Below are 25,487 nucleotides of genomic sequence, written 5' to 3' on the forward strand. Positions count from 1 at the left end.
CAGGTACGATAAGGTCATCATTCAGGTTTCAGAGCACCTCGTCTGACCAGCAACATAATTACAACATCGTTTTCTACAGCCAACATGAACATTAACCTTCATCCTCTATGAATTCATTTCTTAGTCACCTCTTTTACACAGAAAACAGACCAAACCTGCCCCAAAAACCCCAAATACATGAAATATTTACACTTATCTTACAGGCGATTCAAGCAGTCACAATTAGAAACATAACATGGCAATCATACAGTCCTGTATATACAGATAACACACACACACACGCTCACACACGCACACACACACACACACACACACACACATACACACACGCACACACACACACGCGCGCTCACACAACAGTCTGGGCAGTACAGCACTGCAGCCAGTTGTTTTTAGAGGATGATCCGAGGCTCTTGGTCTCCAACATGCAAGGAAGAAGAAGAGGGGTTCTGTTGAGTCTTTACATCGGTAGAACAGGAGGAACTGATGTTTCTGAGGTTTATCAGGTCCTTTAGTTTCCTGGAAAAAAAAATCACTTCCTTGTTTACGACTCTTAAATGATGTCCATCACCTCTCAGGATGCAGTAGAGGTGGCCCAGCCTCATTTCAAAGTCTTTAAGAGGATCACTGGCCAAAAAGAGGATGAGGAGAAGAAGAGGAAGAGGAGTAAAGGGAGGAATACAATAAATAAAAAAAATTAAATAAAAAAACTCTCTTAAGCTTTACTGTGCCGCCATGGGTGTGGCAGTGTGGCACGCCGCCAGGGAAACATTAGAAGAAGAGGAGGTGATGGATTTTGGGGTCTGACACCTGCAACAAAAAAACAAAACAAAACAAGAAGCGTCAGAAATAAGAATCAAAATGTGGATAATGTATAATCTCAACCTTTACATACAGTTTAGACGCAGGTTAATAAGATTATGCAGCAACATTGAGATTACAGGCTGCTCAGCAAATGAGAGATACAGTAAACCATCAGATTAGAACCGCCTAGACAGGGTGTGGCTAATCCTGAATAATCTCATTTAGAGATGTGCTGACTCTAAACCATTTACACCAGTCAGACACAGGCCAGTAAAAGCAGGACAAGACAAAATCAGTACTCAAAGTAAAGTGGTACAGCCGATATACTGGATTTTTGACATAAACAAACATTTTTAATTCCTTAAATTAGCTTTTTAAAATGATTGAGATAAGAACTGAGTAGGACATTTTACAGTTACAATAAATTTTAATTTAACAACGGGATATATTAGCTAATAAGGGACCAATTTTTAATCTGATTTCATCTCAGATGTTCTTGTTTTAATTGATTAATTTGTTTAAAATTTCAATTGCTTTTTTTTTTATTTACCTCCACCAAGGAGGTTCTGTTTTCACCCACGTCTGTGTGTTAGTTGGTTGGTTTGTCAACAGGATTACACAAAAACTACTTAAAGGATTTCCACCAAAGTTGGATGGAGGATGGGTCTCGGCCCAGAATAGAGCCCATTTACTTTTGGTGTGGATCTGGATAAAGGAATAGGAATTTCTTTTCTCACTTTCTTTTACATTGAGAGATTTTAACATTTTGGCTAATTTCACTTGGGATATTACATGGATCTTGATAAAAAATAATCATCTGTATTAGGTGGTATCTATGAGTGAGTTCAAAAAAGGGACTGTTGGGCCTCGGTGGAGGTTTGTGCTCTACTGAGTGCCATTCTAGTTGATTCCTATGGTTTTACTATTTAGCAAATTTTTGCTTTTTATTATTTTGACATTTTATCGATTGTTATCTGAGCTTCCTGCTTGTACTTCTGGCTGTCAACAGCTCTACCTCGATGTATTCCTGAGTTTAAATCAAGGTTGAATGAAATGATTGAATATGTTGGACCTACTATGTCTCACAAAAACACTTTTTGGCAAAGATTTTTCAAACGTGGTCATTAAAGAGCTCTGTTGATGATATGTACCGAAGCAGCACATTTCACAGTTAAAGTTTACTACAGTAACAAATATGAAGGGTTGAGAGATTAAAATACACAATTTTTCATGTTTAATTAGTTAAATAGGCTTCAAAATGCCCTGAAAAGTAGACTACAGACCATTTTTGTACTACTTTTTCTATTTGCGGACGTGCCAACATATGCAGCGGTACTATATCTCAATATATCTCAGTCAGGATCTGGTTTAGGGGTTTCAGGCTCACCAGGATCGAGACTTGCGGACGCCTCTGTCCTTGGTGGGCGAGTTGTCCACAGAGTGACTTTGGTTCAGCTCCGCCTCCGCCGAGCGATCCAGTGAGGCGGTGTTTGGAGGAGTCATGTCGAGCTCCAGAAACATGATGTTCTCAGCCTGAAGACAGACGGATGATCCATTTAGATAAAGGTGTTTCATGCATTACATTTTGCAAAGTGGGGGTAAAGGTTTTAGCCTTAGCGTTGTTAGCTTTCTACGGAAGCCCTAAATGGCCATGCATTAATTTGAGATCTTGAGAAAACAAAACGATAGTGTAGTATATTAAATCATTGCAGGAAACATCATTCAGTGTAGCAATGTCAGAGGAGCAGGAGCATATCGATCACCGCGTCACATATCTTTTCAATCAAGGCCTGGCACAGGCTGAAATAGCATTATGCCTTGCTATTACAGATAATATACACATTAGTGTGCGTAATCTAAAAAGATGGTTAGCAAGGCTTCAGCTATATCGGCGGCGCAATCTAAGTGAGCCTGATGTCGTCGTTAACTACATAGCTGACCAGTTACGAGGTCCCGGGAGTCTCCATAATCTCAGGCCTATCATATCACAGTCATTATCTCGAGATCTCGAATTAATTATATCGTTATCTCGGGAAAACAAAGTTTCTTTATCTCGAGATCTCAAGAAAATGATCCCGTTATCTCGGGAAAACGGCAGTTGTTATTTTGAGATAATAACTCGAGATCTCGAGAAAACAAATGAAATTAACTCGTTATCACGGGAAAACAGAGGAAATAAAATGTATGAATGCATGGCCCTTTATGCATGGCACAATTCAAATTGAGAGCTGAAGTTGGTTCCATTCATTGTATTGAAAGGAGAGAAAGTTATTTTTTGATCCCGTCCCATGATTTACTACGGAAGCCCTTTAAAGGTGTTTCATGCATTACATTTTGCAAAGTTGGGGGTAAGGGTTTTAGCCTTAGCGTTGTTAGCTTTCTACGGAAGCCCTAAAGGGCTCTGTTTTCCCGTGATAACGAGTTAATTTCATTTGTTTTCTCGAGATCTCGAGTTATTATCTCGAAATAACAACTGCCGTTTTCCCGAGATAACGGGATAATATTCTCGAGATCTCGAGATAATGAAACTTTGTTTTTCCAAGATAACGATATAATTAATTCGAGATCTCGAGATAATGACTGTGATATGATAGGCCTGAGATTATGGAGACGCCCTGGACCTCGTAGCTGGTCAGTTATGTAGATAACAACGACATCAGGCTCACTTAGATTGCGCTGCCGATATAGCTGAAGCCTTGCTAACCATCTTTTTAGATTACGCACACTAATGTGTATATTATCTGTAATAGCAAGGCATAATGCTATTTCAGCCTGTGTCAGGCCTTGATTGAAAAGATATATGACGAGATATATGACAAGATCTCAAATTAATTATATCGTTATCTCGGGAAAACAAAGTTTCGTTATCTCGAGATCTCGAGAAAATTATCCCGCTATCTCGGGAAAACGGCAGTTGTTATTTCGAGATAATAACTCGAGATCTCGAGAAAACAAATGAAATTAACTCGTTATCACAGGAAAACGGAGGAAATAAAATGTATGAATGCGTGGCCCTTTAGGGCTTCCGTAGCTTTCCACGTTTTCGTTATCACAAAGTTTCCCATTCAACAGAAATCCTCCTATAGCACACTCACACACGCACACTTACCCTGTATCTGGAGTGAGCTCCCATCGCTATGGCAACCCTGGCGTACTGGCTGATCGGCCGTTTGTATCCGACTGCAGATGTCGGCCTTTTCTTCATCTGTGAGGATTTACTGAAAAGAGGGAGAGAGGAGGATCAATGAGAAACAAACCAACAAAAAAAAAATCTGAAATCAATACTGAAAACGCCAAAATGCATCTTCATGAAGCTCATGATGGCAGCGGAAGAAGACAAGAGAAGAAGAGCGGGTGACACAGAGAGCACAAACGTCAAAAGGTCATGAACCCTGACTCTAATTAAACACATTTTGAGTTCATTATTTCCACCTGATGGCCTGAATCCCAACATCTGAAACCCACACTGACCTTTCAGCAGGAACAAGAGGCTGAAACTTCCACTGATCCTCCTCGGGGTCAAAGGTCAGTCTGTTCATGATCTTATTCTTCTCCTCTGGAGGGATGAAGTTCTCTATGATCAGATACCTGCAGGTAAACAACACATGCAAAGGGTTAGTCTGAAGTCATATCAGGAACAAATACTCAGAGAGGATTATAATAGAGTCTGCAGATTAATATGGTGTCTGAATCGTCTGCTCTTTTTCTCCTTTCTTATATTTTTAAGCACTTTTTTCACTTAGATAACATCTTAAGAGACTCCTTTAGCTATTTGCCAGTCTATGTGGCCTGTTTACAGTATATAAAAAAAAGATTTATAGAATTGTTTTGGACCAAGATAATTAAAATTCAACATTGACTATATTTTTAAATACACTACATGAAGAAAAGTATGAGGACAGCCTGTCTACATAGGTTTGAGTAATGTTTGGTCTTTGGGGTCAAGTGGAGTGACACTAGTTTAACAGCTGTTTTTGACAGTAGACGTTTTAAATTGTCATATGCACAAGTCAAACACATATGTAACAAATGACATTAATTGCTGCATTGCACCGTCGTTAGTCTCACACAGTCAGACCCCACAGCACTAAAGAGAAAGGTCTGGCTGCAACATTTTTCATTTTGGTATAGGAGCAAAAAATCACTCTGACTTGTTTGTATTTTAACAAATTACAGTCGTCTTGGGCGATGCTAGTGATGGTGCCCCTGCAAAAAGTTGTCCTGGTATTAAAGGGACACTATGTGGTTTTGGAGAAGAAATTCAAACTCAGAATTTTAATATTTACAATATTAATGAGGTAATAATACAAACTCAGAAATATTGATTTTCTCCATAACTGAATAAACAAGCTGTTCTCAGAGGAAAATAAGGTCCCAGAACACTGTTTGATGCTAGAAAGGTGGCAGGGTCCGCCACATATAAACAAAATAAAACAGTATGAAACTGTGTTGTCCTTTAAGGTCAGTTTGTTTACTCAGTTTATTCAGTCATGAAAACAAAGAGAGTTTGTTCATTATTATTATTATTATTTATTCTTTTATTCATTTCTATATTTACACCGTTGTCCTCTCTCTTTCTTTTACTGTGAGTTTGCCTGTTTTATGGCTTTTATTCCTTTTACTTGTAATGACTCATATTATCTCTGTGTTTTTACATTTTCTGTTCTGCCTTCTTGTCTGAACTCGGCTTCCTTGTGTTTGGCTCGACTGTTGAGTGTTTATTCTTCCAGAGTTTCCTGCTTTTGCTTGATTGTCAAAGCACTTTGTAAACTCTGTTTTTAAAGCTGCTATATATGTTGACAAATAGCTAGAAAATGAAGTTCCCACTCACAGATTTGATTCCTTGACCTAACATCTCTCAGCCTCTCTCAGTGTTCGGATAATGAAATTCATATGAAGCATGTACGTATCTGCTGTGAGCGTTCTCTGTGTTTGCTGAACCATCCGGGCATATTCACTGTTTTTGCTGACTCTTCTGGACTCACTTGAATTTGAGCTCTCTGGTGAGCTCATTCTGGGTTTGCTCCAGTTCCTGTCGGCTCCTCACGTGCTCGTCGTTCACGTCCTGGATCTCCGCTTTGATGCACTGGAGCTTGGCATACAGCTACGAGGAGAGAGAGGGAGAGAGAAACAAACAGAGAGGGTGAGGAGGAGAGATGTCGCCCGGCGCAGTGTACTCGCTGATGAACTGGTCTCCGACTCGCTGGGGCTTGGTTGCCCATAGCAACAGCACTGGAGGCACTGGTGTCTGGAGAAAAGGGTAGCCAATAGGAGCCTGGCAACATGGCAGCCCTCCCTCTCTCTCCGGTTCATTCCTCCTCTTTCCTCCTGCGCTCCCGAGCTTTCACACTGTTCATTCTTTGACTGCACGGCCTTTAAACAAGTAGGCTAATCCTGACTTTAGCCCTGGTGTAGTTGTCCTGAAAGATGACAGTGCAGTTCATAAATTGTATGATGCGAAGGCTTATTTTCTGGTAACAAAAAAAAATGCTTAAAATTGGATTTAAAGCTTAAAGTTGCAATTTTTGAAAGGGAATTCCATATTCACAAACACAGCGTTTCAGAATAATGAAGCACAAGGGCATGATGCTACAATACCCAGGGGTATTTCTCTAAAGGTTTAAAAGATGACTTAAACTGTGAGCAACTTTTCTTCTTTATTCAAAGTTTACTGTCAACTGAAAACATCAGTGCACCTGTTCTCCAAAGTGTTTCCTGAAGCATTTTACGCTGCTTTCACACCAAACAGAACTAGGTGTTTGTGGTTCCTGTTCACAGCAACTTCTTTCAAACAACCCAAGAGCAGTAAACATGAAGTCAACATGAAGCCAGACAGGTGACTCCTTGATTCAACAGTTATCATCATGACCCACATGGAGCAATCGCAGTAGTTTATGCAGCACTTAAATGCTTCTGATGTGTATTCATGTTCTCTGATGTCACGCAGAGCTAACGAAGAACTAACTGACTATCAGACAGCAAACCGACCATCTGTTACGAATAATAACTATGGACAGGACAAAAAAGAGGAGGAGGATATAGCACAAGGAAAATTATTTTTTTGTGGCGTGTGTAACACACAATACATAAATATCGTAATATCATGTAAATAATCCAGATCATCTTAAAGGTGCAGTATGTAAGGATTTTAGTTGAATGAAAGTTATAAAAAAGATTATGAACTGAATGTGAAGAAAAAACTGTTTTCTTGAACACACAACTATACATTCGGCTCAATAAATGCTCCTCAACTATTATCAACCACTTTGTTTTGCAACTGCAAAACGTTCTGCAGAGTTTTCAACTCAACAAGCCTTTTGACCCTTAGTCTGTCTGAGCTTCGCAGGCTGTCCTCTGAGCTCCACAGTGTGGAAACTTCACATCTCAAACTTCCGTCTTTTCCTCGGAGAGGCGGCACCATGCAGTGAGAGAAGGGTAGATGGCACGCGTGGCGAGTTAGAGCGTCAGGAGAGCAAAGATCATGAATCACATCGTCATCCACACTGACACAATGGCTTGTTTGGGGGTTAGTCCTGCTGGCCGTGCAGCGGATTGGGATGCGAGGCGAGCAGGGAGGGGTTTGTCAGGTTCAGAGTGTTGTTTTAGGGTTTTGCACTGAGGGTATTTGGGAGTGAGTTACTGGGAGATCCTGAAGGGAAACAGACTGAGAAGGTTAGCATGGAGAGCGTGAAGAGGCCCAGGATTGATAGAGAGTGACGGAGGGAGGGAGAGGTCCAGGGAAGAGGAGGGGGCGGCAGGACAAACCTTGAGGTACTGGCCGAGGCGGGGGGTCATTAGGATCCAGGTCAAGGGACAAAGGGATCAGAGGGGTAAAGAGTGACATACTAACATTAGGAACAGAAAAGGATGTAGCATGTAAAAATATATGTTCATTTCCATTATTCTGTTTTTTAAAAGTGCCTTCTTTTTTTGGCAGTGTAAGTGGTTCTGTGCATCCTTTACCTTCTTGAGTTTCTTGGTCTTGGCTTCGACTTCCTGCTGCAGAGAAGTGAAAGTCTCTCTCAGCTCCAGAGTCTCTTCGTCCTGCACCAACATCTGCTGCTGAATCTCCCTCTCGCTACACGTCTGAAAATATTCATCAAAATGTCACCTTTCGGTTCAACAGCATCTCCTTGCATCGCTTGTGGTCATTTAACCGTATGTATTTTGCAGGTCAACCTTAACTCTTAAGGTCTGTTGATGGTTGAAAACTGCACCTGAACTTCAGTATTTTCAGTATTTCATGCTGCAGTTAAATGTCTCTTCTCCAGTTTCCACTTACTTAGTTGCTAAACATTTATTAATCTTAAAGTAGGCTGCATAAGTGCAGCTGTATCATGTAGGGAAAAATAAGCTTAAATATAATAAAAGTAAAAGTAGATTTCTTCAATATCAAACTCAATATTAAAGGAACAGGAGTAAAAGCAAACAAACATCCTTCTCCACTGGTTCAACTAACCATTACCTTTTAGGAGTATCTAACAGTAAAATTACTGCAGATTACTGTGATAAAAGAAGAAAAAGAAACTCTGTGCCAGCTATATCTCTAACACACACTGACACACACGCAGGTTTACCTGGTCAGCGATCTCCTGCCTCTTCATCTCCAGCATCTTCTGCTGCTCATTGGTGTGATCCATGATGTTCTTTCCACCAACCAGCAGCTTGCTCTCCATCGCCTGAGAGAAACAAAAGATATTCAGATTAATTTTTATAATCAGGAACCATTCATATTTTAACTGACTGATTCAGTGGTAAAATTGTAGCTGAAATTAATAATCGAGAAAATGTCTTAACGTTTATGTCAAGGACAACGCTCAAGTTTCTTGAGGTCAAACTGAAGTCATCAGGACATCAGTTGGATCTTTGTGTGTGTGTGTGTGTGTGTGTGTGTGTGTGTGTGTGTGTGTGTGTGTGTGTGTGTGTGTGTGTGTGTGTGTGTGTGTGTGTGTGTTGTAGCTGTAGTCAGTGCAGACATTGTGCTGATGAGGCAGACAGATCTGGAAGTGAGCAGATTAACGTCCCCACGATGACACCATGCCACAACAAGCTGAGCTCGGCTGAAACATTGTCGGGCTTCAGACCTCAGGCATGAATCACATTCAAAAGTAGACTGGAACAAAACGACAGTCTGTGCTTTCATGTCAACCTTCTTGTCAACTGATGTCTGATGTCTTTGGTTCAGGCTGATATATCCTGGCTGATACTATTCAAAGGATTGCCATGAAATTTTACTCACATATTAACGGCCCTGAGAAGATGAGACCTGCTGACTTTTCATCTTACTCTACCAGCAGATCACAGTTTTTTATTTTGTGAAATATGGAAACATGAATGAAAATGATGGCACAAATGTCCTCCAGTGCCATTATGATTTTGACATTTTTGGGCTTTTAGTGAAATGTCTTGACAACAGTGGGAGGGACGCATTTAATCTTGTTCAGACATTCATGTGCCCATCAGGATGAATTGTAATAGCTTTGGATATCTCTAAACTTCAAGATGTATCTAATTCTGGAATTTACAACAGGATTATACAGTAGTGTGAAACAAAGTAATATATATGGAGTAGTAAACGTCAATGTATGCATTTCTTTGTTTCATTGTATTATGTTTACTAGTCATTCAAGCTGGGTTTGCATGGAGCCCACCCTGCAGCCACTCTGCCTGTCCGCTCTCTCTAGTCCAGAGACTCAGCTGTGGGCCGAAGGAGGCGGGGTGTTTAAAGGGGAAAGTACAGCTAGAAATCAGCTCACCAGCGCCAGCAATACAGACATGCCAGCACACATGTATAAATGCTCACTATGGCGTAGGTCACTCGTGTAGGTCACGGCATCAGCTTTTATTATACACCAGAAGCCAAGCTTGGTGGATGACATGAAAGTCCCAGATTCTACTGTAATGCATTTCATTTTATTGCAACTTAAGTTAAAGCACAAAATTAAGTTGTTTGTCACAAATCATAAAAGATAAGGAAAGATCATAATAATACCAAACACACTGGCGTGGTACTTCAAAAAACGCACACATGGAACTGTTGACAGGGACACCATTTTGTGCAGTTTATGCAGCAAGGAGGTTTAGTCCCATCGCAGTACTTCATGCCTGACATATCACCTCCTTTTAAAGTTTAGAATGGGCATTTATTCACTGATTCACTCATCTAATAAATACATTCGCACTGAAATATTTTTAAATGTTTATGGTAAATACTGGCATGTGCAATTAATTTCTATTAATCTATCACAAAGCTTGTAATTATTTAGAATCATTTTTTTAATTGCTTGACAGCCCTTATATATATAACTGTATTTTATTTGGTGCAACCTTGTAGAAAAAGACCGCTTGCTCCCATTGGCTCTTCCCTGTTTAAATAAAGTTATTTTGTGAGTTACTTTTTAATTAAATAAATTAGTCAGACATATAAACAAATAAATAAACTTCATCATTAGATCACAATTTAAATTTCTCTGATACGTTGATTAATGAACAAATACTTTACAGCTCTACTCTGCTAATCAGCGAATGTTAGCATGCTAACACGCTAAAATAACATGTTGAACATTGTAAACATCATCACTGTGTTGACATTGTCAGTGTTAACATGTTAGCATACTGAGGTTAACACTTACCCCAAAGTTGTGCCAAAAAAAGCTATGGACTTGGGGTTGTTTTTTCTTTTTTTCCCTCTTTCTGTTTACTTCTCAAGAACTAGAGCACTTAATGAAAGAATTTCTACTTATAATTTCTACCTTTTCAAAATGAAATTCATAAATGTTAAAATATGCGCGTGAACTCTGATGAAGAATCATTATCATTTCATGCCTCAGGTTACAGCGCCTTTGGTTACTGTGGAGATTAAAAGTGATGCACAGTGATGCAATCTGTGTGGAAAGTGAACACACACACACACACACACACACACACACACACACACACACACACACACACACACACACACACACTCTGTCCTGAGGGCTGAAATCTAAAATGAACATCGAGAAGCAGGAAGAACAAGAGACAAGAATCAGAGAATAGAAGGAGAAAAAATATAAAAAAGGAGGAGAGGAAGAAAGAAAAATGGGGCCCGAGAAGGGCAAGCAGGGGCCACGGTCATTTTGTATTGGCCACATTCCAGTCTCAGGACTTAACACAAAAAGACAGTGTGTGTGTCAACTGTGTGCAGCCTATACATTCTTTATTACATGCACAAAAACACACACACACTCAAACTCATACAGAGAGTACAGTGGAGTCCCTCAGAGAGGATGCGTCTGCAGCAGGTCTGTACAGAAAGCCTCTTTGTTTCGAGCTGTCTTTGTGTTCTCTCAGTGTGTGTGCGTGTACATGTGTGTGTGTGTGTGTGACTGCCTGCTTTGCTGCTCTTTGTGTTTTGTCATATTCTTTCAGCTTCATTAAAGGGCTGATTCATGTCAGGGTTTCTCTCTCATGCATCCCATGTCTCCTCTCCCTGATAGGCTGGTCTGATACAAATCCTTTATATTCAGACTTTATAATGCAGGCAGTGAATGGACTTGACACTTTAAATTTATCCACCAGGCACTTACCAAGCACATTATGCTATTATCTAGTGAAGAAAATGCATATTCATGTGTTAACTTCAGTGAAAGATCGGCTGTGAGTCTCACTGGGTTCACGAAACTGTGTCAAAACCCCAATTACACCAATTCACAATCGCAGCAACGTCCAATTAAAATCAAACAATTACACTGTACAGTACTTATGCCTGCGAGCATTGAGTTCATGAGAGGAACCGAGTCTTCTTCTGCACTAATTTTAAGTTGGGCGCTAAAGAATAAATCTTTTATTCCCCTCTTAAAACAGGTTCAGAAAATGTTGAGCACCGTGCTCTAAGTCTTCGTCTTAGCAGTTTTGTGTGCCGGTAGCTGGACATGAGGTGATTCTTTTGCTTTCTTTAACCACAGAGGTCCTCCTGAAACAAAAAGGTCACTATCACTGCTATCAAATTAAACAGAAATCATGTGGTCCTCTTAGCAACAGGAGAATGATGCCACATTGCCACAAAAGGATCTTTGTATGAAGGAGATACGCTCTTGTTATTCAGTTAATAAAAGTTAATAAAACCAGTTGAAGTAACCGCAACATTAAAAAAACCACAAACTGTGTCATCGTGTCATGTTCAGTTATTTCCTGTTTTATTTTGTAGTTCTTCCCTCATGTGTCATGTGTTTCTTCTTGCTTTTTTTGATTGCCCCGTTCGTTCCACCTGTGTCTTGTTAGTCTCCCTCCATCTTTGTCAGTTTGTCTCTTCTGTTTCCGCACTAGTTCCATTAAATTGGAGAGAAGGCAGACGTCTCCAAAACTCAACAACTCACACCAAAACAGTCTAGATGGATAGCTTACACCACAGGTAAGAGGAAGAATACATATTTTTGTATTCAGGGGTGAACTGTCACTTTAAGTTGGGTAAATGTGGAGTGTAGTCTACAGAAAAAACTCTTACGTGAACCTTTTTCCAAGAAGTACCGTTTCCAAATACTGGAAAATTTGGGAATGGAGGAGAAGTCCTTCAAGGGCTCAGAAAAATGGAAACTATTGTTTATATTTCTAACCTCCTGCTGCTAAGGAAAATCATGTAATATGATTGAAAGCTACAGAGCAGCTACTAAATGTACCATGTGCTGAGTTGTTTTGTCAGCTGCTGTTTTCGAGGTCACGACTGAACTTTTGATCTCAGCTGTAATCCTTTATTCCACATTAGAGTTCACCGTCAAGAAGGAAATCAACTTATCCTGAAATGTACTCCAGTCATGGTGTCATGGGTTGCCCTGGCAGGACTCCAGGACATCGTGTCGTTAATGTTCAGGTCGCGCTTTCTCACATCTGAGCTGATGTGATCGAGGTGAAGATTAAAAGAAGACATGAGAGGAGGAGGAGGAGGAGGAGGAGGAGGAGGAGGAGGAGCGATGACTCAATGAGGAGTCCGATTGACCTTCAATCACATGAGACACGAGTCACTTGTCAATTCGAATGTTTCCAGGCCTCTCCACAGGTTGCGATTTCAGTCACACACACACACGCACACACATAGATGCAGTCAGGATGTCTGATATTCTCTAAAGGTCAACATCGAGCTTCAGTTTGTTCATCATGTCACCATAAACCCTCCTGTGTCTACATCTCAGTACTTCTTGATCAATAAAGCCGATTCTATATCTTGCAATGTTTGTGTGTGTGTGTGTGTGTTTGCTTTAGTAAGATTTCCACATTGGAAAATATTATTCACCTCAAGTCTCATTTCACTGCAGCATATATCAAACTCTTACTCTGACTTCTTTATGTACAAGATCAGATGTAGTATCATGACATATTTTTTCTCTGAAATTTCTTAGTCTGCAGGACAACTGCTAAAAGTAGCAGGTAATGCTTTATATTAAGGTCCTTGTAATAAGCTTTAGTAAATAGGTAATAAAGCCTTTTCGGTCCTTATAAGATGCTTATTAACATTTTTAAGATAAGTTATGATAAGATATTGCTTTATTAGTCTCACAATGGGGACTAAATGTGTATTACAGTAGCAAACAAGATAGCAAAAATAGAGGGGTCGTGACACCGTGTGTGTGTGTATAATCTGCCTGTAATTGTGTGTTCAAATTCTATAAGCTGTGACTGATCTGATTTCCTGATGGTAAAGTGAAGCGAACGGAAAGTGTTGCATATTGAGCCGGCTCATCCGCCATCAGCAAGCCAATCGCAGCGAGGCGAGGGCCTGCTGGGAGCTACCGGGATATAAATACAATGTGACGACAGTGACTCTCGTGTGCAGCGGATAAACAGAAAGCTCGCTGGGAAGAGACAGAAGAAGAAGAAGAAGACAGGAGACACTGAGCAGGAGCGACAGAGGCAGAGAAAAAAGACAGAACAAAGGTCAGAGCATCTCTGAGAATCTGCTTCACATCAGTCCTGATCGATGTAAAAACCACTTAAGGCTCCACGATTTAAAGCCTAAAATCTCATTACACTTCACTCACTGTCAGTCATCTCCTGCTTCTACCAAACACACAAGGCAGATCCAGTAAGTGACGTGCAATCAGCACATACAGATACTCCTTGCACTCCAAAACCTCCTTTCATCCTGCCAGAGGGAGACTGAATCACTGTGCATGTTTTCTTTATATTACATTGATCATTTTCAAGAGTAAGATTTTATCTTAATGAGCTGTTTACAATGTGCACATTTGGTCATGGGAAAAAGTCTTTTTGGGCCCCAATGCATCACGTGACGGTGTAATCACACAATTTGGCCACTACGTAAACTGGCTTCAGAGCCTGGTGCTCTTCTTGGGGGCTTGATCTGAACCTCCTGTGGCCAGTCAGGTTGCATTGTGGGTAATGTAGGCAGTAGGATTTGGTTTTCTGATTCTGCTGACTTGATTTTGACCTTTTTTTGTCGAGTCCAACAATCTTATAGGAGTATGATTTACTTGTACTTAGTACTTAGAAGTTTTTACACAGCTTGAAATTTTCTAAACCATAGAAATGTTCTCATATCGTTTTGTATATTTAATGAGTTGTTACATTTGCAAAGTATTACATCACTTGTCCATCCAAAATACCCATTTTCACTTTCTGTGCCTCAGAAGATAAAATTAAATACACACACTTTTAATGATTTATATTCATGTGCAAACCTTCTCTCTGTTTGTTTGTCTCCTTGTATGAGAGAAAGAGGAGTGTGCGCTCTATAAGAAATGGCTCGTCTTCCTCCACAGATCCCACGATTGGATGCTCAGCTCACAAACACACGCATACACACGCATACAAACACACACATGTACAAACACACATGGACACACACAGAGTTGATTCATCAATATTTCAGTGATGCAGGCTTCCATGCTGAAAGATGGAGAGCGGTGATGAGCTCTTACTGTTCGTTAGCCTGCACACACACACACACACACACACACACACACACACACACACACACACACACACACACACGCAACCACGCACATGCCTCCCTCTCAGACTTTTTCCTCTAATTAGACAGACAGGAAGGCAGATACATAAACAGGAAACAGTCATTCTATCCATGATGCTATACGTGTGTGTGTGTGTGTGTGTGAGTTTTTCTGCTATATTTCCGATGAGGCAGTGGGCATTGTAGTGACCACACATTCTGATTGGTTGAACTTCAGCGGGCAGGATGTAGAGACCTTAATGCACAGTCCATGCCATTTCCTCCGATAACAAAAGCAACTGGAAGAAGCATTCACGGTCAGACAGAAAATAGTAATTGTTCCTCATTTGAAAGATTCAATTATCCTCCTGCTCCAGGCTGAATTACCCTCCTCTGTTTGCTCTAAAGTCGAACGACGCAACATCTACGTCAGGCTTCGAACAAAAGACATCAAAGGATCAAAAGAATCGGAGAAAAATAGCTCAGTGTTTCCCACACAGAGACTTTAACCAGGCAGCTCGCCATCGAGGAGCTTTTTATTGTCAGCCTCACTCTTGAGAGTTGTCTGTCTGTGCGGATTGATGTTCCTGTTCCCCCCCAAAAAAGACTTCAAATTCGACAATTTTTGTTTTTCTGGGAAGCTGTAAGAAGGCATATTCGGGAATTGAAGAAAATTGCTAAACAAAGAAGAAGACGGGGCAGATTGAGGGCAACTAAGGATCGAAGAAAATGTTAAAACTTCTTAAAATAACCCCGTAATAAAAGGGAACACCTCAGCTTGATATATGAGGAATGAATTCAGATAAGAGACAGAAAAGAAGGCAGATACACAGATTAGCTAAAGGAGAGTGAAATGAAGAAACAAGACAATGTTTCTCCACATTTTCGCATCAAATCAACACCAGCAACAGAATACACTCTTGATGCAAGTAACAAAATAAAAGCATGTTTCAGGGTCTAAAGTTGTAGCTTTATAAGATAGTTTTCTTAAAGGACCTACAGATTCTTTAAAAATGAGACAGAAAGACAGATAGATGTGATGTGGAGCAGAGAGGGAGACGGTAAGAAGAAGTAGAAGGAGATGTTGCAGTTGTGACCCAGAAAAGTGGATCTAAGAATAGTCCACTGGAGGGAGGAACACAGCAGCCTCCTTTATGAGAACCTGCTGCTCAGCATGAAGCTCTCCACACTGCCTGCACTGATACCTTGCTGTTTCATAACAGCAGTGTGCTGTGTAATGGGTGGTAAAACATCTGACTCAAGAGCAGTTTCCATTAAGAAAAATAGTACTGGAAGAGTTCAACGTCCCGGAAAAATGGGAGAAATACCCACTCTGTATACAAATACACACCTACATCACTGGAACAAATGGATACAACGTTTTTTTACAAAAACAAAGAAATATTTTCTCAAAATCAAGTGATTTTTTTAAAGGAAGTCTGAGGATTTCCTCATTACATAACATTACAGATGTACTACTACTGTATTTGTAAACTTTGACATGTTTACTGTCAATGAAATGTTGTCTTCTTTCATGAACTCAGTGTCAATGGTGTTCAAACGGCTGCTAAAGGCTGGTACAGTGGTGCCTCGACAAACTGACACTTTTTACAAGGAAAGAAACAACTTAATGTACAGCATTTTATGCCGAATTTACAAGAAGGCTTGAATAATTTACAAAAATTGCCATAGGTGTTTTGAAAAGTTTGTTAATTTTCTCCTCAAGCAACAGCTCTGAAAATCAAGCAATTTGTAAAGGGAGTCTGGTGACATTGTGGTTACTTGTTCAATGGTTGGCTGAAACGGACAGTGTTCTCACAAACAGCAGCTGCTAACATCAATTTATGGTGTGATAGCATGATGACAAGTCATTCCTAAAACAAGGAGCTGAATGGTGTATTTGAATATGGAAACATATATTTAAATAGGACTATATCTATTTATAATGGCATTAAAAGAAAGCTGAGAATTTAAAATTCTGCTCCTAATAGAGTATTTTTACAGTGTGGTATTGGTACTTTAGCTTTGAAGACTGTACCTCCTCCCCCATTACAGTAAACTATGTAAATCAAAGCTGGTGGCACCTCCAGCTGAGCAGACAACAGCTACACCAACAGTTGCACCAACATAACAACACAGTCCACAGATGGAGCACTGCACCTTGGAGGCCGGTTAGCTCACAGCACCCTGCAGAAGCACCAGCTGACCCAACATACTTTCACAAGGCTCGTCCCTGACCTACTTACATTTGTTGTGTGTGAGGGTGAGAGGGGGTAAGAGAGAGGGAGACAGAGAGGAAACAGGAGTAGGGACTCGACAGCCTTTCAATCCGATGTTATCTATAATTGGTTATTCCTGAGCTGTTTTCCACCATATTTCCAGTCTCTCTCTGTGAGTCTGCCTCTCTGCCTAGCAACCTCTCTCTCATTGGTTATCAGAGCAGAGAGAAAAATGGAACCTTGAGGTCACATTCTGTGATTGGTGGGCTAATATGAGTCTCAGTCAATCAGAGGGAAGCAGAGACGGGGTCTGCTATAACTGGCTGATTGATTAGACATGAAGCGTTACACCATCACAGGGATGTCACGGGAGATAAAAAGGCAGTTGATTGATGGATTATTGTTTCGTATTGTCATAAGACAACTAAAAACTTATCATTTTATTAATTCAGTAGCAGAAATACTAGTAGAAGGATTTATATGAGCTAAAAATCTTTGCATCCTCAACTTATAATCGTGTTATGTTTGGTAACAGGGAATATCTTTTTGCTTGGAAGTGTTTAAGAAGCTGTTGAAGACTGTTCTGTCGTCAATCAAAGTCAAAGACAAAACATTTTCAGCTGTACAAATATCCATTATTTTATTAAAGTAGAGTTGTGGACCTGAGTCACTGTGACTTGGACTTCAGTCGACTCCTCCCAAAAGAAAAGATTCAATCAGCAAATGAAAGATCCTTTCCCTGATCAATACCATCAAAGTGCTCAGTGGAGATTATCCTGTAATTTAGTTCCCTTATGATCTTTCCATCCTTTATGATCTTTCCATCAGCCTCTCTATTCATCTACTATTGTCCCTGCCTTGGAAGTATCTCAACATGATACAATGTTGTGTCAAAATTTGGCCATGTTGCACAAAGAAAGAAATATCTTCATGTTAAATGTTTGCCGAAATAATAAGAAGGCCCAAATAGTTAAGAAAGTGTTGTAGACAGCCTTTCACAAAGTAAATAAAGTTCCTTCAAACGCAACAACTCGAAAAATTGAGCGATTTTTTAAGGAAGTCTGGGGACTTTTTCCACAGGCGCCAAAGAAGTACCCTTTATTGGTTAGTGCTAGCTTTATTTGTAAGATTTGGCATGCTTTGCATCAATACAATGTCTTCTTTCATGAATTTTGTGTAAAAGGTTAAATCAGTTGAAACAGTGTGTTCAAATAGCTGCTGAGAGGTAAGACGCACTTAAGACACGACAGGCTGATACTTTTTACAAAGACAAAATCAACTTAATGCATTGCATTTAATGCCGAATTTAAAAGAAGGCACCAGTGATTTAGAATTTGCTGTAGTTGTTTTGCAAAGTTTGTTTTGTTTCTCCTCATGCAACAACTCTTAAAATCATTTGATTTGTCAAGGGAGTCTCGGGATATTGCGGTTACTAGTTCAGTGGTTGGATCAGTTGAAACAGTGTGTTCACAAACATCTGCTGCTGACATTGGCAGGTTAAGAAAGTCCAAATATGTAATTTACATTACAGTGAACCACAGTTATCCATGGGAATAAAAATAAAATAATAAAATCACCCAGAATTCCTTCCAGACCAAGGAAAACTGTAATTAATAGTAATAGGTGAGATAACAAAAAACTTTACAACAACTTTACAACAAACATAAGCTACTGATTTGAGAGCATGAGTCGTGACAACCAACATCAGTGACATAAAGGGATCACATGTACATGTCTTAATCTTGTAAAACTGACCTGTGATCTTAACATGTGACATGTTCCTTGTTTGTCTGTTCTTCCCCTCAGTGTACGCTCCAAAAAAGGCTTCTTTACTTTGAAGAGTGCAGTTATTCTATATATTTTTGTTGTGCCATGAAAACTTCCTTATCCTGTCTGTGGCACTTGTCCACTTCCACATAAACTACAGTTCCCATGTTCATCACACTCAAGGATCATGTCACCAGGTAGAACATGATGGCTCGTTGATGTGCATTTTTGTTAGTTTTTAGACAATAATGTAGATATAGCAGACTTTGGATACTTTGGATAGACCTTAACTGCTTGCATCTTGGATCAAACAAATTAACTTGTATCTTGCTAACAAACACTGTTTTGAAGTAGTGCACCAACAGCAGCTGACCGATGCATCAAAGGCAGGAAATACTTCTTGTCCTTAATCATCTTCCTCCTTGGGGCAAAGAGGAGAAGGGAAATGTTGCTGATTCTCTGCGCTGACATCTCTTAGCAGCCACCCAGTCAGCATCGAACACACACACAACTGTGCTGCGTGATCACTGATTTTATACGCTTTAGCACAAAACAGTGTTAGCCCCACGGTGCTTTCGAGGACAGCGTGATGGGAAGGAATATGAGCTGCTTCACACTAAAAACGAACATGAAAGCAGGATATACATCAGCTCTGTCTCATGGGACTTTCCCACACCTCAGCAGACCTTGACTGAGGAGAAAAATGACCACGTCCTGCAGATTAGAGTGCTTACACCGCTTTTAAAAATGAGTTTAATGAAGGTGAGCACAACATTTTTGCTAATTTAAGGGATTTTACTGATTTTCTCCTGTGTATATGTTGCAGTGTGCATTTATTACTTAAAAAAAAAAAAAAATCCCAAATACAAAACTATGGCAGTCATTTTCTTTTATCCTGCCTTTCAAACCAAACCGAATATATCCTTTATTTAAGTTAACTTTATTCAGGACATACTGTATATTGGCTATATACATAGATATGCATGAGTAACCCAATCATACATTTTTTAAGCAATATTATAATATAATCAATTCTTGGCAATATATCTTGCATTTATAGGTACACTGCACCTAAATCCATCATGAGCGTCATGATTACATTCTAAGCTAGGCATGAGCAAAGATAACAGGAAGTAAATTCATTAATTTTAATGATGGATCATTACAAATCTGTTTTAAGTAGGCACACAGTGAACAAAAAATAAATCATGTATAGAAATAAAAAAAACTTTGACGTATCAATAATCACTTTAAATCAAATCGTGAGTCCCTGAGAAATTCCCACCCCTGACTGGGATGCACTGTACATCAATATCAAGATTATAAATATTATTTCTACTTGATTTTTGATCTTGCTCTCAAACATAATACCCTACATGGAAGATATTCATAGTAGAGGAGGCAAACTGATCATTTTGTCTACTGACAATAGACCAGAATGCACTGCAGCAGACTCAGGTATAACTGTAACCTTTTCTAAACGTGAAAATCTCTCCCTGTTATTATAGCTCTCCTGTTGCTATCGTTCCCTCCACCTACACTGATTTTAAATTACCCACAGCTGAGCGCATCAAGTTGACACCTCTGCTCTGGGAGTTGTTAAAGGCACTCTGGTGAGGTTTGAGGGAGAACTACACGGAGCATCACCAACAGAAAGATACTCGCAGGGATTTTTCAACCTCCATCCTGCCCTTCTATTGTTCCCGAATACGTGACACTGAAATATCTTTTCCCTCCTCTCATTTCCTCACATCAGGGCCTCGGGCTCAGTAAGCTGATCCAGCAGTGTCTCATGTTTGACGGTCCACGCTGCAGCTACACTCAGTCATTCTGCACGGGTGACTTATTGACTGGATATGCCCATGAATCAGAGCAAGTAATTAATTCAGCTCTGACTCAGTCTTTGATTGCTGCCTGTGTGTGTTGGCGTGTGTCACAGGGCAAAGAGAGAGAGCTGACATTTTAAGCTACAGTGGTCACCCGTTCCTGCCTGGACATGTGAGACACTGCAGACTCTAGAGGAAGGGCAGCAGGTGTTTACTGCTGATATTCTGCTGGGTGAAATGTCTACTGTATAATCACATAACTGGAAAGAATACAAATCAGATATTATATACCCAAAAATGTCCAAATGTTAAAAAGTAAGGCACACTTTTTGTTATAAGCATTTTATTGCAATAAGTGTGCATTAGTCTCTAAACCCATTTTTGTTTTCTTAATATACCATGTTTTTTCAATCACTTGTAAAGCACTTTGAATTGCATTTTGATTTGTTTGTAAGGCTATATAAATAAAGTTTGTTTGATAGATAGCTAGATAGCTAGATAGATAGATAGATTGATAGATTGATTATAGGAATGATGACTCAATCTGTTCAGACCCGTTTGCAGTGCAGACCACAGGTAAAACTGCGGTGTAGCTAGCTGAGCTTGCTAAAGTTAGCATGCTATATGACCCGTTTAGATTGAGGGGCAAAGGAGATTATGTGGAATATGGTCGACACATCTCACCAGACACTTCACAAAATGCTGTTTAACAATGACGTAAACTGGGAAGATCTTAAATTAGATTTCACATAATACCACAAATAAGGAAACATTTTGCTAAGTGACCAATTAGCGTTAGCTAGGTTAGCATCATCAGACATTCTCCACTAATTCTAAACTGCATGGCTACAACCAACTCTAAAACTCATATTTCTTCTTTACGCATGTATGAGTAATTAAAACAAAGTATTACGAAAAAGTAGAAAGTATTTGTAGGTAAGCTAAATATATCATTTGTAACCGACCTAATAAATTAAATCTGAGCTCCGTTCATTCCTTTAAAAACACGTCAGCGGCGCTTTGAAGCCAAAAAAGACTCGACTTCCAAGTCATAAAATTACCCGGCTCTCTTATAAAGCGTGTGCACTAGAGACGTCTGCCGACCAAGATGGCTAACTTCCGAATTAGCGCCCGGCTAACTTGTCTAGGGATAGAACAATTTAATCGTGCTGCTCTTCTAGACTTTCCAAATGGTATCGGACAGAATGGCTCAAATTATGATACTGAAATGAGTCAGTCATCACCGTTTTATAGACCTTTCCTTTGTAATTTAAGCTTTTGGGAAAAAGTATTTTCGGGCCCCAGTGCATCACGTGAAGTTCTTACTAGTTTGGCCACTACGAAAATTGGCTTCAAACCCTTGCGCTCATCTTCCTTCTGTGCAATGATACGTAAAGAAAATATTACCTACATGAAACTTCTCACAACAAGGTCCATGGATTACCTTCAGTAACCAGGTTACGATTTCTGGATAGGGACTTTTTGGCGCTTTGCACCACAAGCCAGGTGCCATCTGGTTCCATTATATTCAAGAGACGGTAGACATCTCTACGGCTGATATCTCAAAGACTCTGCGACTCACACCTAAACAATCAAGTGATTTTGTTATGAACTCTTTAACGTCAGGAGTACATGGTTTTCTTTGTAAAATGTAATTAGATATGAAGTTCCCAGGGTTAGTGTCTATAATGTGCTTTACTAGCAGCTCATCAGATTATCACACATGATAATCCCCCAGACCACATGTCCTTAATCTGACTTCCTGGCTGTGTGAATGGAACAAAAGGATGAATGAATGAATGAATGAATGAATGAATGAATGAATGAAGCCACTGACGGGACTCTCACCTTGTACTTGGCGGTCAGTTGCTCAGTGGCTTCCTGCTCCTTCCTCAGATCTCCCATCATCCTCTCCTTCTCTCCCAGGAGCCTCTGCTTCTCGTCGGCCAGCATGAACTGATCTCCTCTGATCGCCTCCTTCTCCATCTCCAACCGCTGCTCCTCCAGCTTCACGTAGTCCTCCGCCGCCTTCTCCACACCCTCCTCGTCCTCACCCTCTGTCTCTTCGTCCCCTTCTCTCTCCCAGGCCTCGCCGTCCACCTCCACCTGCTCCTTCTTCTGTTTGCTCCTCCACTTCCTGTGGTTGAGCTGGGCCCGGAGGCGAGCGATCTCTCTCTGGAACTCGCGCAGCAGAGCATCCTTGGGATCCTCGTTGACCCTTGGCTGGTTCTGGATGTTCTTGGCGCGGTTGGCGTAGCGGAGGGTGGTGAGGGTCTCGTCGTAGTGCTGAGGGGCAGGACCTAAAGTGGCTACCATGACAGTCTTTGCATTCCCGCCTAAAGAGTCCTGCAAGAGCCTGGTCAGCTTGGAGTCCCGGTACGGCACATGACTGCTTCGACCATCGGCAAGTGCTGAGATCACATTCCCAAGCGCTGACAATGAAAGGTTGATCTTGGCGGCTTCTTTCAGGCGCTCTCCCTGGACGCCTGTCTTGGCTTGGCGCTCGCTGCCAGCCAGATCCACGAGGTTGAGGCGTCCAACCCGGATGTGCTTCCTCCCGTCTGGTCCTGGCTGGCTGCACTCCACCGTGATCAGGAACAAGGCATGGGACCGAGACGAGTGTTCGTTCATGTCTGTTGCCCCGACCGCCCTCGCCTGGTTGCCCATGTTCATCACCTCTTCGATCTCCTTGATGCTCTTGCAGACGCACGATGTGAGATCACGCACGTACACCCCTGACTCCGGACTCTCCCGGAGCTCCAGGGCTCTGGCGTTGCCATGTTTGGGATCGAGGAGATCCCGAACCTCCTCCAGATAGATCTCGAGGTAGGACGCCCGCACCAGGTACTGCCTATCAGACTGCGAGCGGGAGATGTGCGTGAAGATGTGGTCAAACGCGTTAGGGATCACACCACGCTTCTCCGGATCCATCCATGCCCCCTGCATGGTGTAGGTCTTTCCAGTTCCGGTCTGCCCGTACGCAAAGATGGTGCCGTTGAACCCTGCAAGAACCGAATCTATGAGGGGTCGCACACTCTCGTCATAGAGATCTCGCTGTTTGGAGTTTGCATCATAAACTCCATCGAATGTAAATGTTTTCTGGGGCTCGCTGGCTGGTGCTCGCGGGTTTCTGAGGATTACCTGTCCCAGGCGGAGGTCCATCTGGATGATGCCCCCTGCAGGCCCGTTGGACTCCTCTTTGTGGTTGAGAGGCCGGCATCGGACTACCACCTTCACTGACTCACTGCTCTTATTTTTTGACATGACTGCCTTCTGTTATGTTCTCTGATTTATATGATCTAAATAATAGAAATTTAAAAAAAGAGCTGAAAAACCTGTGTGGTGCCTTTAATCAGCCTCCCGTCTGCCTGTGAATTGTGTAACCATTGAATCTTTAACCACTAATAACAAATTCAGTATGGCTTCTTGATCATATCATGACGGAAAACAGCTACAGTGCCTGTTAACAGAGACTCCTTTAATAACCAACACTAACGATGAGATGCCACTGTGTGTAAAGGCTAATTTCCTTCGCTTATTGTCTGTAATATTAGCCCACAAACAGACAGACGGTCACCAGCTCTCACGCACTGGATCGACGCTCCATTGCAGTCCCGCTACACGTCCCGATTCAGTCTCGGTGAGAAAAAGAAATCCAACAGTGCCGACAGTAAAAACCTTCAGGTCTCAGTCTCATGTCGTCCTGATCCAACACGCCCGGTAGATCCGCTACAGACCGCTGTCCGCATCCTCCTGTCCGCCGCTCATTGATGCTCCGAGCTGGATTTGCGGCTCTCGGTGTGTGCGGAGAGACACAGCTCCACACACACACACACACACACACACACACACACACACACACACACACACACACACACACACACACACACACACACACACAGCCATTCAACCACCACACCCCACATCACTGCGGAGCGGAACAAAGCACCATGGGAAATGGAGTTTCGGCTCACTGGTGAGTTGATTCTTGTCCAACGCTGCCACCAGCTCCTCATTGACAAATAGGCAGTAAGTGGTGGTGGAATGTAACTAAGTACATTTACTCAAGTACTGTCCTTTAGTACACATTTGAGGTTCTTGTACTTCCCTTGAGTATTTCCATCCTCTGCTACTTCTTGTACGATTTACTCCACTACAGTTTACTTAAATAACTTAAACTTAAATAACTACTTTGCATGCTGCATCAGATCCAAAGCAGCACATTTTAAGATGAATTAATGTGTACTTTTTTAAGTAAAACCTTTTAGAATACAACGGATAATTAATCATTTCAAGATTAAACTAATTACAATTTAAAATAGCATACCTTTATAAAAATATATATATTTAAAAGCCCTTAAAATCTATCTATCTATCTATCTATCTATCTATCTATCTATCTATCTATCTTAATAACAAGCCTTTATCTTTGTCTACTGGAAATATTATAGGCTATATATTTATATTTTATATATTAAAAAAATAACCTTCAATATAATCATTAGTCGTCAGAGGTTTGTACTGTGAAAGCTCAATGGGTTCAGTTAAGGTTGGTTTATGATCCACCAGACCCCTGTGTGCCATTCTATGAGCCCATTAAACAGTATAACAATATCTATCATAAAATGTGACTGTGACTTTCTGTGTTTTTAATGTGGAGGAAAAGAATGATTCGCTCCCGATTCCTGGTTAGATCAAGTGACTGTTGTTCATCAGATTCTGAAGCTAGTTTGCCACCAGTTCTTATACAACTGGGCTCCCAAAGAGCACAAAATGAGGACAACTGCTTCAAATGCAAAATTAATCATTATGGTACTTACCTAACTGTATAACCACGACACAACAGCACCACCTGGTGACACAAATGTGGAATACACTGTGACCTGCAGGTGGTCAGTGTTACCAACGGAGGTCAGGAGATTCATG

General features: G+C 40.9%; 1 protein-coding gene across 1 annotated transcript; it reads right to left on the reverse strand.

Annotated features, from left to right (window-relative positions):
- Window positions 1-679: 679 nt before the first annotated feature.
- kif3ca (kinesin family member 3Ca) lies at window positions 680-23,825 on the reverse strand. Its single transcript, XM_073492519.1, has 8 exons — window positions 22,410-23,825; window positions 8,382-8,483; window positions 7,768-7,890; window positions 5,790-5,908; window positions 4,276-4,392; window positions 3,914-4,022; window positions 2,192-2,337; window positions 680-810 (listed from the first exon to the last, which is right to left on the reverse strand). The coding sequence occupies exons 1-8, from the start codon at window positions 23,823-23,825 to the stop codon at window positions 723-725; spliced, it is 2,220 nt and encodes a 739-aa protein (XP_073348620.1). The 3' UTR covers window positions 680-722.
- Between the last annotated feature and the right edge of the window lie 1,662 nt (window positions 23,826-25,487).

The sequence above is a fragment of the Pagrus major genome, chromosome 22, assembly GCF_040436345.1.
Source record: "Pagrus major chromosome 22, Pma_NU_1.0".
Classification (NCBI taxonomy): Eukaryota; Metazoa; Chordata; class Actinopteri; order Spariformes; family Sparidae; genus Pagrus; species Pagrus major.

What these genes read in the sequence shown, in the direction of transcription:
- kif3ca (XM_073492519.1), bottom strand. Translation starts at nt 23,825, where the DNA reads ATGTCAAAAAATAAGAGCAGTGAGTCAGTGAAGGTGGTAGTCCGATGC. An exon ending in AACTGACCGCCAAGTACAAG is followed by an intron (nt 8,484 to 22,409) that starts GTGAGAGTCCCG and finishes TGTTTCTCTCAG; the next exon opens with GCGATGGAGAGCAAGCTGCT. An exon ending in GAGCTCACTCCAGATACAGG is followed by an intron (nt 2,338 to 3,913) that starts GTAAGTGTGCGT and finishes GTCTGTCTTCAG; the next exon opens with GCTGAGAACATCATGTTTCT.